Source organism: Ranitomeya imitator, chromosome 1 (genome assembly GCF_032444005.1).
Source record: "Ranitomeya imitator isolate aRanImi1 chromosome 1, aRanImi1.pri, whole genome shotgun sequence".
NCBI classification, from domain to species: Eukaryota; Metazoa; Chordata; class Amphibia; order Anura; family Dendrobatidae; genus Ranitomeya; species Ranitomeya imitator.
This window is the reverse complement of record NC_091282.1, coordinates 971,468,501-971,483,187: the sequence shown is the minus strand read 5'-3', so window position 1 is coordinate 971,483,187 and position 14,687 is coordinate 971,468,501. Positions and strand designations below refer to the sequence as shown.

General features: G+C 37.8%; 1 protein-coding gene across 1 annotated transcript in view; it reads left to right on the top strand.

Moving 5' to 3' along the window:
- Positions 1-7,269: 7,269 nt before the first annotated feature.
- The window catches only part of PITX2 (paired like homeodomain 2), a 19,584-nt gene continuing 12,166 nt past the window's right edge, over positions 7,270-14,687 (top strand). The window contains exons 1-2 of the mRNA XM_069743858.1: positions 7,270-7,474; positions 11,833-11,908. Of these exons, the coding sequence (XP_069599959.1) occupies positions 11,863-11,908 (46 nt within the window). The 5' untranslated portion in view covers positions 7,270-7,474; positions 11,833-11,862. The remainder of the gene's footprint in view (positions 7,475-11,832; positions 11,909-14,687) is intronic.

The following is a 14,687-nucleotide window of genomic DNA, read 5'->3' as shown; positions in this document are numbered from 1 at the left end:
ATATATATATATTATGTAATAGATAGATAGAGATAGATAGAGATAGATAGATAGATAGATAGATAGATAGATAGATAGATAGATAGATAGATAGATAATAGATAGATAGATAGGAAACTAGATAGATGATAGATAGATAGATAGATAGATAGATAATAGATAGATAGGAAACTAGATAGATGATAGATAGATAGATAGATAGATAGATAGATAGATAGATAGATAATAGATAGATAGATAGGAAACTAGATAGATGATAGATAGATAGATAGATAGATAGATAGATAGATAGATAGATAGATAATAGATAGATAGGAAACTAGATAGATGATAGATAGATAGATAGATAGATAGATAGATAGATAGATAGATAGATAGATAGATAACTAGGTAGATAGATGGATGGATAGATAGATAGATAGATAGATAGATAGATAGATAGATAGATAGATAGGAAACTAGATAGATGATAGATAGATGGATAGATAACTAGACAGATAAATGGGATAGGCAGATTAAGCATATATATATATTCCATCTACCTGGCTAGCTATTTTCCAGGCTGTTCCTGTAAAGAGTGGCCTGGAAGTGGAAATTGGAGCTGGCTTATGTCATCGCCATTGTGTGCCAGGCTGTTATGGGGCATAATGTGAGAATGCATGGCCTGTCTGCACCAGCATTACATGCTTTTCTGCTATTTTGCACTGGCACAGAGCAGATCAGGAGTCAGGAACCAATGTGTGAATTGACTTTCTGTTACTTGCACAGAGCACATGACCCTGTTCTTCCTAGCTGCATGTCTAATGCTCTATTCCTTGGTGGTTCAGGGACATTAATTAGTTGTTTAATGGGAGTATGACTAAAAATGTAAAAGAAGGATTAGGAGCGTGAAACGTATGTCCAGCCTGTCCTCACACTCCAGCAGGAGATGGAGATCAGGCAGCATCGTCTGCTTCTTTATGGGCCATTTCCATTCCCACCAGCTGCTCACTTCAGTTGCATGCTGGGCAATGGGACGGAAACCGTCCACTACACGCAGTATGAGCTGACGCTGGAGGACCCGCACCCCTGTGGGCAGACAGCATGACCTGCACTTCACACCATCGTCAACACCGTGCCACACTGTGGACACACCACAACCTGCATTACCCAAACTCTTGCCCCTCAATGCCGTTCACACATTCGTGAACATTTTTCACACTGTAGTCAAACCCAAACCCTCATGGCATCTGCACACTTTGGACAGTTTGACATGAGGTAACTCATATTATCGTCTCATCACGCACTTTACACCCTCTGAAAAGTATAATTAGGCTTCTTTCACGCTTGTGTCGTTTGGCATTCATCACAATGCGTCGTTTTGGGGAAAAAACGGATCCTGCAAATGTGCCCGCAGGATGCGTTTTTTGCCCATAGACTTGTATTGCCAACGGATCAGGGCGTATGGCGATACGTCGCGTCTGTCGTGCACTGGATGCGTCGTGTTATGGCGGACCGTCGGCACGAAAAAACGTTCAAGGGAACGGTTTTTTGTACGTCGGGTCCACCATTTCCGACCGCGCATGCACGGCTGGAACTCCGCCCCCTCCTCCCCGGCACTTTACAATGGGCAGCGGATGCATTGAAAAACTGCATCCGCTGCCCACGTTGTGCCAAATTTTCACAACGTGCGTCGGGACATCATGCCGACGCTTAGCGACGGACCCGTACCAACGCAAGTGTGAAAGAAGCCTAACCTACACTTCCCATTATGACCTTATACCTCCTTCTTTCCTTACTCCTGTGGACACTATGCCCTACACTTCACATTATGGCCTCATGCCACTTCCTTTCCTTACCCCTGTGGACACTATGCCCTACACTTCACATTATGGCCTCATGCCACTTCCTTTCCTTACCCCTGTAGACACTATGCCCTACACTTCACTTTATGGCCTCATGCCACTTCCTTTCTTTACCCCTGTGGACACTATGCCCTACACTTCACATTATGGCCTCATGCCACTTCCTTTCCTTACCCCTGTAGACACTATGCCCTACAATTCACATTATGGCCTCATGCCAATTCCTTTCCTTACCCCTGTAGACACTATGCCCTACAATTCACATTATGGCCTCATGCCACTTCCTTTCCTTACCCCTGTAGACACTATGCCCTACACTTCACATTATGGCCTCATGCCACTTCCTTTCTTTACCCCTGTGGACACTATGCCCTACACTTCACATTATTGCCTCATGCCACTTCCTTTCCTTACCCCTGTGGACACTATGCCCTACACTTCACATTATGGCCTCATGCCACTTCCTTTCCTTACCCCTGTGGACACTATGCCCTACACTTCACATTATTGCCTCATGCCACTTCCTTTCCTTACCCCTGTGGACACTTTGCCCTACAATTGACATTATAATAATAATAATCTTTATTTTTATATAGCGCTGACATATTCCGCAGCGCTTTACAGACATTATCATCGCTGTCGCCAATGGGGCTCACAATTTAAATTTCCTACTATGAGGGGCAATGTGGGAGGTTTCCCAGAGGAAACCCACGCAAACATGGAGAGAACATACAAACTCTTTGCAGATGTTGTCCTTGGCGGGGTTTGAACCCAGGACTCCAGCGCTGCAAGGCTGCCGTGCTAACCACTGAGCCACCGTGCTGCCATTATGACATTATGCCTCCTTCTTTCCTTACTCCTGTTGACACTATGCCCTACACATCACATTATGGCCTCTTTCCACCTCCTTTTCTTATCCCTATGGATACTGTGCTTTATACTTCACACTACAGGTCCTTCTCAAAAAATTAGCATATAGTGTTAAATTTCATTATTTACCATAATGTAATGATTACAATTAAACTTTCATATATTATAGATTCATTATCCACCAACTGAAATTTGTCAGGTCTTTTATTGTTTTAATACTGATGATTTTGGCATACAACTCCTGATAACCCAAAAAACCTGTCTCAATAAATTAGCATATCAAGAAAAGGTTCTCTAAACGACCTATTACCCTAATCAACTAATTAACTCTAAACACATGCAAAAGATACCTGAGGCTTTTATAAACTCCCTGCCTGGTTCATTACTCAAAACCCCCATCATGGGTAAGACTAGCGACCTGACAGATGTCAAGAAGGCCATCATTGACACCCTCAAGCAAGAGGGTAAGACCCAGAAAGAAATTTCTCAACAAATAGGCTGTTCCCAGAGTGCTGTATCAAGGCACCTCAATGGTAAGTCTGTTGGAAGGAAACAATGTGGCAGAAAACGCTGTACAACGAGAAGAGGAGACCGGACCCTGAGGAAGATTGTGGAGAAGGACCGATTCCAGACCTTGGGGAACCTGAGGAAGCAGTGGACTGAGTCTGGTGTGGAAACATCCAGAGCCACCGTGCACAGGCGTGTGCAGGAAATGGGCTACAGGTGCCGCATTCCCCAGGTAAAGCCACTTTTGAACCATAAACAGCGGCAGAGGCGCCTGACCTGGGCTACAGAGAAGCAGCACTGGACTGTTGCTAAGTGGTCCCAAGTACTTTTTTCTGATGAAAGCAAATTTTGCATGTCATTCGGAAATCAAGGTGCCAGAGTCTGGAGGAAGACTGGGGAGAAGGAAATGCCAAAATGCCTGAAGTCCAGTGTCAAGTACCCACAGTCAGTGATGGTGTGGGGTGCCATGTCAGCTGCTGGTGTTGGTCCACTGTGTTTCATCAAGGGCAGGGTCAATGCAGCTAGCTATCAGGAGATTTTGGAGAACTTCATGCTTCCATCGGCTGAAATGCTTTATGGAGATGAAGATTTCATTTTTCAGCACGACCTGGCACCTGCTCACAGTGCCAAAACCACTGGTAAATGGTTTACTGACCATGGTATTACTGTGCTCAATTGGCCTGCCAACTCTCCTGACCTGAACCCCATAGAGAATCTGTGGGATATTGTGAAGAGAAAGTTGAGAGACGCAAGACCCAACACTCTGGATGAGCTTAAGGCCGCTATTGAAGCATCCTGGGCCTCCATAACATCTCAGCAGTGTCACAGGCTGATTGCCTCCATGCCACGCCGCATTGAAGCAGTCATTTCTGCCAAAGGATTCCCGACCAAGTATTGAGTGCATAACTGAACATTATTATTTGTTGGTTTTTTTGTTTGTTATTAAAAAACACTTTTATTTGATTGGATGAGTGAAATATGCTAATTTATTGAGACAGGTTTTTTGGGTTATCAGGAGTTGTATGCCAAAATCATCAGTATTAAAACAATAAAAGACCTGACAAATTTCAGTTGGTGGATAATGAATCTATAATATATGAAAGTTTAATTGTAATCATTACATTATGGTAAATAATGAAATTTAACACTATATGCTAATTTTTTGAGAAGGACCTGTATAACATTATGCCACTTCTTTCCCTACCCCTGTGGATACTATGCCATAAACTTCACATTATAACCTAAGTCCTCCACATTGCTTTATTCCTATGCATACTATGTCCTATACTTCACATTATGCCCTCAGGGAACCTCTTTATGTTACCCCCTTGGACACTATGCCCTACAGTACACATTAATGCCATCTCCTTCCCTAACCCCTGCGGACAATATGACTGCACTTCACACTGTGGACAGTTTGACATGATATCCATCTGTCATGTTCACACTCTTTTCTTCCCTCACACACATGGACTGACCTGCAGATCACACAATATGATCCTGTTCTGGCCACACTACTGAGACAGCTTGGCCAACACTGGGGACATCCTAATGTTCACAGCTAATACCTCAGTCACGTGTGCTGCACATGCAACATGACCTTCAGCGGACCTAATGTCACCTTGTGCTTAACCCCAGGCAATCTGGCGCAATTGTGTGACCTTACCATATCATTGAGACACACAGCAGCCATAAATATATATATAGAGAGAGGGAGAGGGAGGGAGAGATAGACAGATACATGTACATATACAGTATATATATATATATATATATATATATATATATATATATATACATATATATATGAGACTTGCAGACGCATTCATACAAACAGTCTGCGGTGTGCCAGGCGTCCTTACAGTATGGAGATGGATGCTGTAGATAGGTGGCGGCTGCTCCTGTACATTCCTCACATAGTTCTCTGTGGGATCAATGAGGCGGCCGGTGTCTGCTCCTCACAACCAATAACTGCACATATGATGTAGTTAGGGGGCTAGATCGCGTGTGTTCCCACAAGGGCACTATCAGGGGCATTGCATGGTGCCAGGCGGGTGCTAACAATTAATACGGGCTTCCCATAAATACACCCTGGCTGTATATATAGTTGGAGCAGTAAATGACGAGTCTGCAACCTTGAAATTCAATATGGCATAATAAACCATTATCATAAAAATGGGCTTCACATTGTAGAGGCTGCTCACCCAGTGATGACCTGATCAACTGAGGTCTAACAATGAACTACTCCCTTGTCCATATTACCGATATATATATTATATATATACATAAATGTGTGTGTATGCGCCTATATAAATATGTAGTCACGCACACATGTCATGTAGCTATTAGATAGATAGATAGATAGATAGATAGATAGATAGATAGATAGATAGATAGATAGATAGACGTGTGTCCAAAAGAACATTATATATTGTTTTTTATCTATGATAAATAAATAATTATATTTAGCTATAAATTGGTAAATAGATAAATATAGAACATTTTCAATATTATCTACATTTGTAGACTAGATCTATATTAGTAGACTGCATCACGGACATCAGTAGCTCATGTTAAATACTTTTACTCTACTTTATATTCTTATGATGACGACTTAATTAAGAATATTATTTGTTTTATTTCTATTTTAATATCATTATTATTTTGTTGCTGTTAGTATTAATAATATTGTTATTATGTTACTGCTGTAATATGTCACTTAAAAAAAAAACATCATATAAACATTCTGTAATGAACAGACAGATGAGCACAGGTTTCTTACATGAATGGAGCATAATGTAGTCTTTTAGTCTTTTATTGCAGGGAAGCGCAAAATATTACTGACTCCATGTGAGCACGCCCTGTCTATTTACAGTACTGGACATTTTTCACTTTTGCCAAGCTTTTTGGGTTTTGTTCAATGCATGTTATATTTATCAGTCACAGCTAGATAGATGGACAGATAACAGATAGATAGAAACATAGATAGATAATTAGATAGTGGATAGATAATAGATAGATAGATAGATAGATAGATAGATAGATAGATAGATAGATAGATAGATAGATAGATATGGGATAGATAGATAGATAGATAGATAGATAGATAGATAGATAGATAGATAGATAAATATGGGATAGATAGATAGATAGATAGATAGATAGATAGAAACATAGATAGATAATTAGATAGTGGATAGATAGATAGATAGGAGATAGATAGATAGATAATTGATAGATAGATAGATAGATAGATAGATAGATAGATAGATAGATAGATATGGGATAGATAGATAGATAGATAGATAGATAGATAGATAGATAGATAGATAGATAGATAGATAGATAGATAGATATGGGATAGATAGATAGTTAGATAGATAGATAGATAGATAGATAGAAACATAGATAGATAATTAGATAGTGGATAGATAGATAGATAGATAGATAGATAGATAGATAGATAGATAGATAGATAGGAGATAGATAGATAGATAGATAGATTAAATAATAGATCGTTTAAATTTTTGTCACACAAATACAAAAATGTAATATCAAAAACATAATCGAGGCAATAAGAAAAGTCAGATATACTTTTATATTATATATGTAGTATTAACAAACACAACTAAAATAATAGACCACACCTGGACAATCATATCTGCTATTGTATCCCTATCTATTAGTATACCGGCTCCTAGAATAACTAGGGTGCTGAGGATGATGACGGTGATGCATTTTGCAGAGTTTCATTGACGTCTAGCCTTGGCATAGCCGCTCTCCTAGCCCTGAGATAGCCCTCTATGCAGGGCATGTGCTGGAGTGGAGGACCTATGTCTATACACCCATACTCCTGCACAATTCGGGGAGAGTTTTGCACTGTTCATGTCATTGTCCTTGCTATTAATTCAGTTTTCCTCTTTTTTTCCCTGTGATCAGATTTTGGGTGCCCCCTCCTCCTCCTCCCTCTGTCTCTATCCCCTGACCCTCTCCTCCCTCCTGCTCTGGAGTTTGGTGGAATCTCTGCTGACGTCACGCCATTCCCACTGCAGAGGGGCAGAGAGACACACACAGAGGAGAGGGAAGAGACCCAGGGACAGCAGGCTCCTCCATCTCACCAGGAACCTCGCAGGAACTTGGGACTTGGCTTCTGCTTGCTGTAGCACTGGATTCTCCTGCAGTCCTTGATGTGTGATGTCCTCCACAAGACTGCACTGAGGAACACTTCCTAGAGCAGATCATCTGTAGGCACAGTAAGTACACGGCCACCAGAATAATACTAGAATAATACTGTAGAGATGTGAGATCAGGAAAGGTCACACATTGGTTCCACCTGGGGCCTGCACTGTGTAGGGTTTCTCTACTGACATCTAATCCCTTTTACTGCTCCTACAATGCAACGTGCAAAAGTGGAGAGAAGTTCACATTATCCTGGGGTCGCCATATATTCTCTGAAAAGCCCCAAACATTCCCTAGGAAACTCTTTCTGTAGAGCCCACCACAAGTTTCTACAGACTTTACTAGTGGGTCTGTGCTTCATGAAGAAGATGGGCCTGATACTCTGGACATGTGAATGGAGAAAAGTACTGTAATAGGCGAAGACACTTAATGGGATCTAGTTACATAATTTTATGATAAATGTTTTATTTTCACATATAAGATGTAATGTATGTATTGTATTATGATAGATAGATAGATAGATAGATAGATAGATAGATAGATAGATAGATAGATAGATAGATAGATAGATAGATAGATAGAGTAAAAAATGGTAGCAGCACTCCAATGAACTAGAAGTAAGTCTAAATTGATTTTTTAATGGCCCATATCAGCATTTGGAGGATTAGTTCTTACCTGGAAAGCTTTCCACCTAAGTATTTTTGTTTGTGGTGCACCTATTTTTAGATAGATAGATATAGATAGATAGATTGATAGAGAGCGATAGATAGATAGATAGATAGATAGATAGATAGATAGATAGATAGATAGATAGACAGATAGCTATAGACAGACCTATATTTTAGATAGATAGATAGATAATAGATAGATATAGATAGATGATTGATGATTGATAGATTGATTGATTGATAGAGAGAGAGAGAGATGATAGATAGATAGATAGATAGATAGATAGATATAGATAGAGATGATAGATAGATTGATTAATAGAGATAGATAGATAGATAGATAGATAGATAGATATAGATAGAGATGATAGATAGATTGATTAATAGAGATAGATAGATAGATAGATAGATAGATAGATAGATAGATAGATAGATAGATAGATAGATAGATAGATAGAGATAGAGATGATAGATAGATTGATTAATAGAGATAGATAGATAGATAGATAGATAGATAGATAGATAGATAGATAGATAGATAGATAGATGGATATAGATAGATGATAGATAGAAAGATAGATAGAAAGATAGATAGATAGATATAGATGATAGATAGATTGATTAATAGAGATAGATAGATGATAGATAGATAGATAGATAGATAGATAGATAGATAGATAATAGATAGATAGATAGATAGATAGATAGATAGATAGATAATAGATAGATAGATAGATAGATAGATAGATAGATAGATAGATAGATCGATCGATAGGTAAACACTGAATAATGTGACGTTTTTGGACCCTCACCGATCACATTCTCTGCTATCTCCTGCATGTTTTGTGCTGCTCCCAGCCATTGGATTACATGGCCGCCTATTGTAGGAAAATAACCTCAGCACTTCCCTCGAATGTCAGGCGAGTCTGTAACAGAAGACAAAGCAGGTCCAGATGGTTGGAGATCTGAGGATACTGATATGTGTGAAATATTGCTAAATGTGCCCCAGACATAAAATTACATATCTCATTTTCTGTTGCTTTTTTCATTGAGCCGCAGCCCCCAGTGCACAGAAGTGGCCTGTTTGATACTTACTTGTGTTTAATTGTCTGCCATAATGTTAACAGCAGACTGACTGGCTATAGGACATAAAATACATGAAAGTTTCCCTGCTGCAACAGCTGGGGCGGGGAAGGGGGACTGAGCATGTATGAATCGAGCATGAAAAGAATATTCTTCAAATTCACCGCAAACTCTAGTAAAGTGGAGTAGCAGCAGACCGGTGGTCCGGCCATGGCTGCAAGGGGTTAATACTAGGTGCCCGGTACCGAGCACAGGCCGCAGCTCACATCCGCCACCGGTGACAGCTCAGCACACGGCCAACACCCCACACAAATACATGGATCAGCATAGTGTATGTGTATAATACGTGTATATATATATTCATAATGAAATCAATCCTTTTGCATGTGTATTACATGTGTGAGTATATATATATATATATATATATATATATATATATATATATATATATATACATATATATATATACATATACTATATATATGTATATATATACGCACTGACATTATATCGGAAATCCATCTGCATCTGCATTAAATGTGTGAGTTCGTGTATATCCATATACACGTATGTGAAAATGAAAATGTATGTGCATTATGTATATATATATATATATATATATATATATACATAATGCACATACATTTTTATTTCACGTACAGATGTATTTTATTATATATATATATATATATATACATACACACACACATATATATATACATATGTATTTTGTATGATAAAAATAACGAAAATATGCTTGAATTCAGTATTTGTATGTAAATATTATTTGTAATAATATAATGAATCTGTGCACTCAAATGTACATATATATGTATATAACACACGTGATGCACATACAGATGTATTTTTTTATAATATATGTATATATATATATATATATATATATATATATATATATATATATATATTGCACATACTGATGTATTTCATTATTTTTATAACACAATATATTTATGTACAACCTAGCTTGGCAAATAAACTTTTTTTCTATATTGTTAACAACGTGTTTTAAATAATAAACTATCTTTTGAGTATGTGACCTGTGCCCATGCCTAGGTTTGTGAGTGTAAATAGTTGTTAGAAAGATAATAGATATAAAATAGAAACTATATATATAATAAAGTGCAGTCTACATAGTACAAGCATACACACTATATATAATGTGTGTATGCTGTACTATGATATATATATATATATATATATATATATATATATATATGTACACTTTTTTTTTACTAGTGTTTCTTTTATGCTGTTTATAAGTGGAGCTGGATTTATCAGTACAGTAGTCGGTGACTTCCATAAAATACAGATGTTTGGAGAATATAACTTGCATGGTTCTGCTTTACACCTCAGGAGATAAAGCTTCTTACTGCCTACAAGATCAGGGAGCTGAGATGTGAACTGGTGGCCATAATAAAGTTGAAATGAAAAGATCATTGTAATAATTAGGACGTAGCTGTGGGTCAGAATTCTGCATCAATGCAGACATGAAGTAATCATCGAGCCAATGCAGACATTAAAGGAGAGAAAAGATTACCAAGATGATGACATGCAAATTTCTTCCCAAATTATCATAAGTAAACATTCCAAGCCTGGCCTAATAAAATCCCATCTGTGTTACTTCATATCGAGTTAGGAGGAGAGAGCTGGGATAATGAATTTTCTAATATCTCACCAACAGACATCTCAATCAGCCACTAATCCTGTGATTTCACTGCACAATCATTCCAATCTGGGCAGCCAAACTTCTGCTCCTCTCTGGCACCAGCCTGGGGGGTGGTGGGGGGACTACAGTGAAAATGAATGTAAACTTGTTTGTCACAAATATTGTTGTCCTCTAGATGTACACAATGATGCAGTCATCCCTGTCCATATCTACAGATCATGCAGGCATCACACATTCTACCTTCCATCTAGAGCACTGTGCACACTGTAACCTGGAGCAGCTCTCATTAATTAAAGCCTCATTTACTAAATCACCTCCTGATGGAAATGATAGAGCTGCCTGCAATTAGCTAATGCTTCCCTGTGAAAACAACAGGAACGAGGCGAAGGTGCACAAATCCCATCCCAGCTAATCGTGTAACCCGAGATTCTGGGAGCATTGCTCCAATCTAGAGAAGTCGGATATTTCTCTAAACATCTGTTTATTTAATACGATTCATAAACGATTGCGAACATATAACAAAATATAACACCGATCGTTCAATTAAGATATCATTTGTTGACGAGTAAATATAATAAAGACTTGTTGTAATCTGTCAAATGGATTAACTGATCGCAGCTTTAACAAAAAAAAAAAAAACTCTTTGTCCAGTTCAGAACCTGTTAATTTATAACATTAGAAACAATGCATAAGAATATAGTACGTTATACTTGTAGAAAATGGATCAATAATCATCACAATAGTATGTTTAATTATACACGACAGAGATAGCGAATGTTAATGGTAGAAAATAATAATTATAAGAAGAATTATCAACAATCTGACGCAATAATCATTTTAACAATAATAGTAATGTAGTAATGATACCCATAATAATAGGGTATTTAATGTACTAAATTGTGATTTTTTTTCCATAGACAATATAGTTATTCGATTGTATATTTCCTTCATGACAGTTTTTCTAACTTGTATTTTCCCTTTTACCTTTCAGTATTTTACCGATTAAGTGACAATAGCTGAAATGGAGTCCAACTGTCGCAAGTTGGTGACAACTTGTGTTCAAATAGGTAAGAACCACAGATATTAATAAATGCGCTGCTTAAATGTCTGGATCCATACTGCAATGATTGTACCCCCTGGTGTTATGGTATCAGGGTCCCCTTCTGCCCATGTCTGATGTCTTTCTGGACCCTGGGGCAGCCATCTACAGTGGATCCTTCTTCTCTGGACATCTAGGAAGGTGACTTCTCTGGATAGGACAGGAAGCATCACAAAGTAATAAAGTAGGCAGAATACATCCCAGTGCCAGTGCTAGAAAGTTTCTGCTTATCTGCTGGACACTTTTTTTTTTGTTATTTTGCTTTTATTCTTACTTTGCCTTTTCTGTTGTTTTTTTTTTCCATTTTTTTGTTTTGTTTTGTCGTGTTTTTTTTTGTTGTTTTTTTTTTCCCCCTCCATTGAGGGCAGTGTCTGATGCGATAATGTCTCCTACGGTTTGCTATAATTGTTCACAGCTTCCTGAGAGTCAGATCTAGGGCTGGGTCTTTTAAGGAGCAGAAGAACAAATACTACATGTTGGATTTACTTTTTTTAGTAGAAAAATACTGACGACAGCTTACAACGTTTTGCCATCAGTCGTGAACAATTGATGCACAGGGGAAAAAAATGATCCTGATGTCACCGATTTTGGAAAACCAGAAAACAGGAGATAGTGGGCTTCTGTGTAACAAAAGAAATAAACCCGCATGAAGTCATTGTAGCCAGAGAAATCCATGTATCCGGTGTTTATCGCAAAATGTAGCACTGCTACAAAATATCCTAATTTCTATAGAGTCAGATGTTCTGCATGGCGATGGATGAGAATAGATCTAAATTAATGAGGCAGGGTGGAAATATCATGATAATGCAGTTTATTAAACCTCCAGATCTATAGGCTACAAGCCTTGAAGTACTCTGGGCCTTTTCCTAAAGGGACCTGCAAATTTAACAAGACTAATCTTAGAGCGCTCTCTGCTGTCAGACAGCGGTACTGAAATAAAGTAACGCTAGCACCTTAGTCAGCCAGACGGGCTTTTTTTTTTTCTAATTTTTGTTTTAGTTTTATGGGGTTTTGTGTATCTGTGCTTGACAACATGGGTTTTTTTTATACTAAATACTATAATATAAAATGATAAAATGTGAATGGAGAGATGACAGATAGATAGATAGATAGATAGATAGATAGATAGATAGATAGATAGATAGAAAAAAATCAAGGCAGCACCAGAAGAAAAAGGGGGGCATGGGTGCAGAGTCTCCCATGCATAAACCAATCCTCCAATATACATACAAAATGAAGGCAGCACTCCCAAAATAGAAAATTAAAAAAAAAATCATAGCCCATAGTGACTGCAATGTTTTTGTCCTATTGAGGCTTGAGAAAGGTCCTCATTTGGACCGAAACCTTTCCGTCACTATGGGCTGTTAAATTGTTCTAATTTTTTATTTTGGGAGTGCTGCCTTCATTTTCGTATGTAGATATATAATAGATAGATAAGATAGATAGATAGATAGATAGATAGATAGATAGATAGATAGATGATAGATAGATAGATAGATAGATAGATAGATAGATATTGGATGGATAGATAGATAGATAGATAGATAGATAGATATTGGATGGATAGATAGATAGATAGATAGATATTGGATGGATAGATAGATAGATAGATATTGGATGGATAGATAGATAGATAGATAGATAGATAGATAGATAGATAGATAGATAGATAGATATTGGATGGATAGATAGATAGATAGATAGATAGATAGATAGATATTGGATGGATAGATAGATAGATAGATAGATATTGGATGGATAGATAGATAGATAGATATTGGATGGATGGATAGATAGATAGATAGATAGATAGATAGATAGATAGATAGATAGATAGATATTGGATGGATAGATAGAAAGATAGATAGATAGATAGATAGATAGATAGATAGATAGATAGAATTCCAAAAAAGAGGCAGCACTCCATTGTTTCAGTGGAAAAAATGTGCAGGATTTTAATCAACCCACAAGTCTGGGCGATGTTTCGGCTACAAATGAGCCTTTCTCAAGCCCTGGCTCGAGAAAGGCTCATTTGTAGCCGAAAGGTCGCCCAGACTTGTGGGTTGATTAAAATCCTGCACATTTTTTCCACTGAAACAATGGAGTGCTGCCTCTTTTTTGGAATTCTATGAAGTTTGGATAATCATTGGGCGGATTGTCTAGGGGCCTTGCACCCGAAGATAAGTATTTATACTTTGCTGTTCCTTTTTTTGTTGATAGATAGATAGATAGATAGATAGATAGATAGATAGATAGATAGATAGATAGATAGATAGATAGATACAATTTATTGTATCCTTATCTATGATTACACTTAACTAAAAATACAATTTCAGGCCGCCAGTTAGTGAACACAAGTGATGCAATAATAATTTTCTAACACATCAATCTATGTACTAGCCGCTAATCAGCAAAATCTGTTCTGAAAATTGCAAGTAACCCTGTCATTGCCGCCGTCCCACTATTCTCAGCACCCGCTGTTGATCAGTATAGTGTACAAGGGGCTTGGATAGATAGGTGGTCTTCCTCACCCCTACACCACGCAAAATACCACACTGCTCGCTACATCTTACATAACATCTTGACTTTCCACGTTTCTGTTTTGTATAAAGTCTCAAATTCCCAATTCTCCATACATATAGGACGACACCTCATTCTCATTTTTCTATGTTGAGTATAGAATTGTGTTTTGATGAATAGCACGGCATCGACTAATAGTTCATTTTACTTCTTTGATAAACTATTTA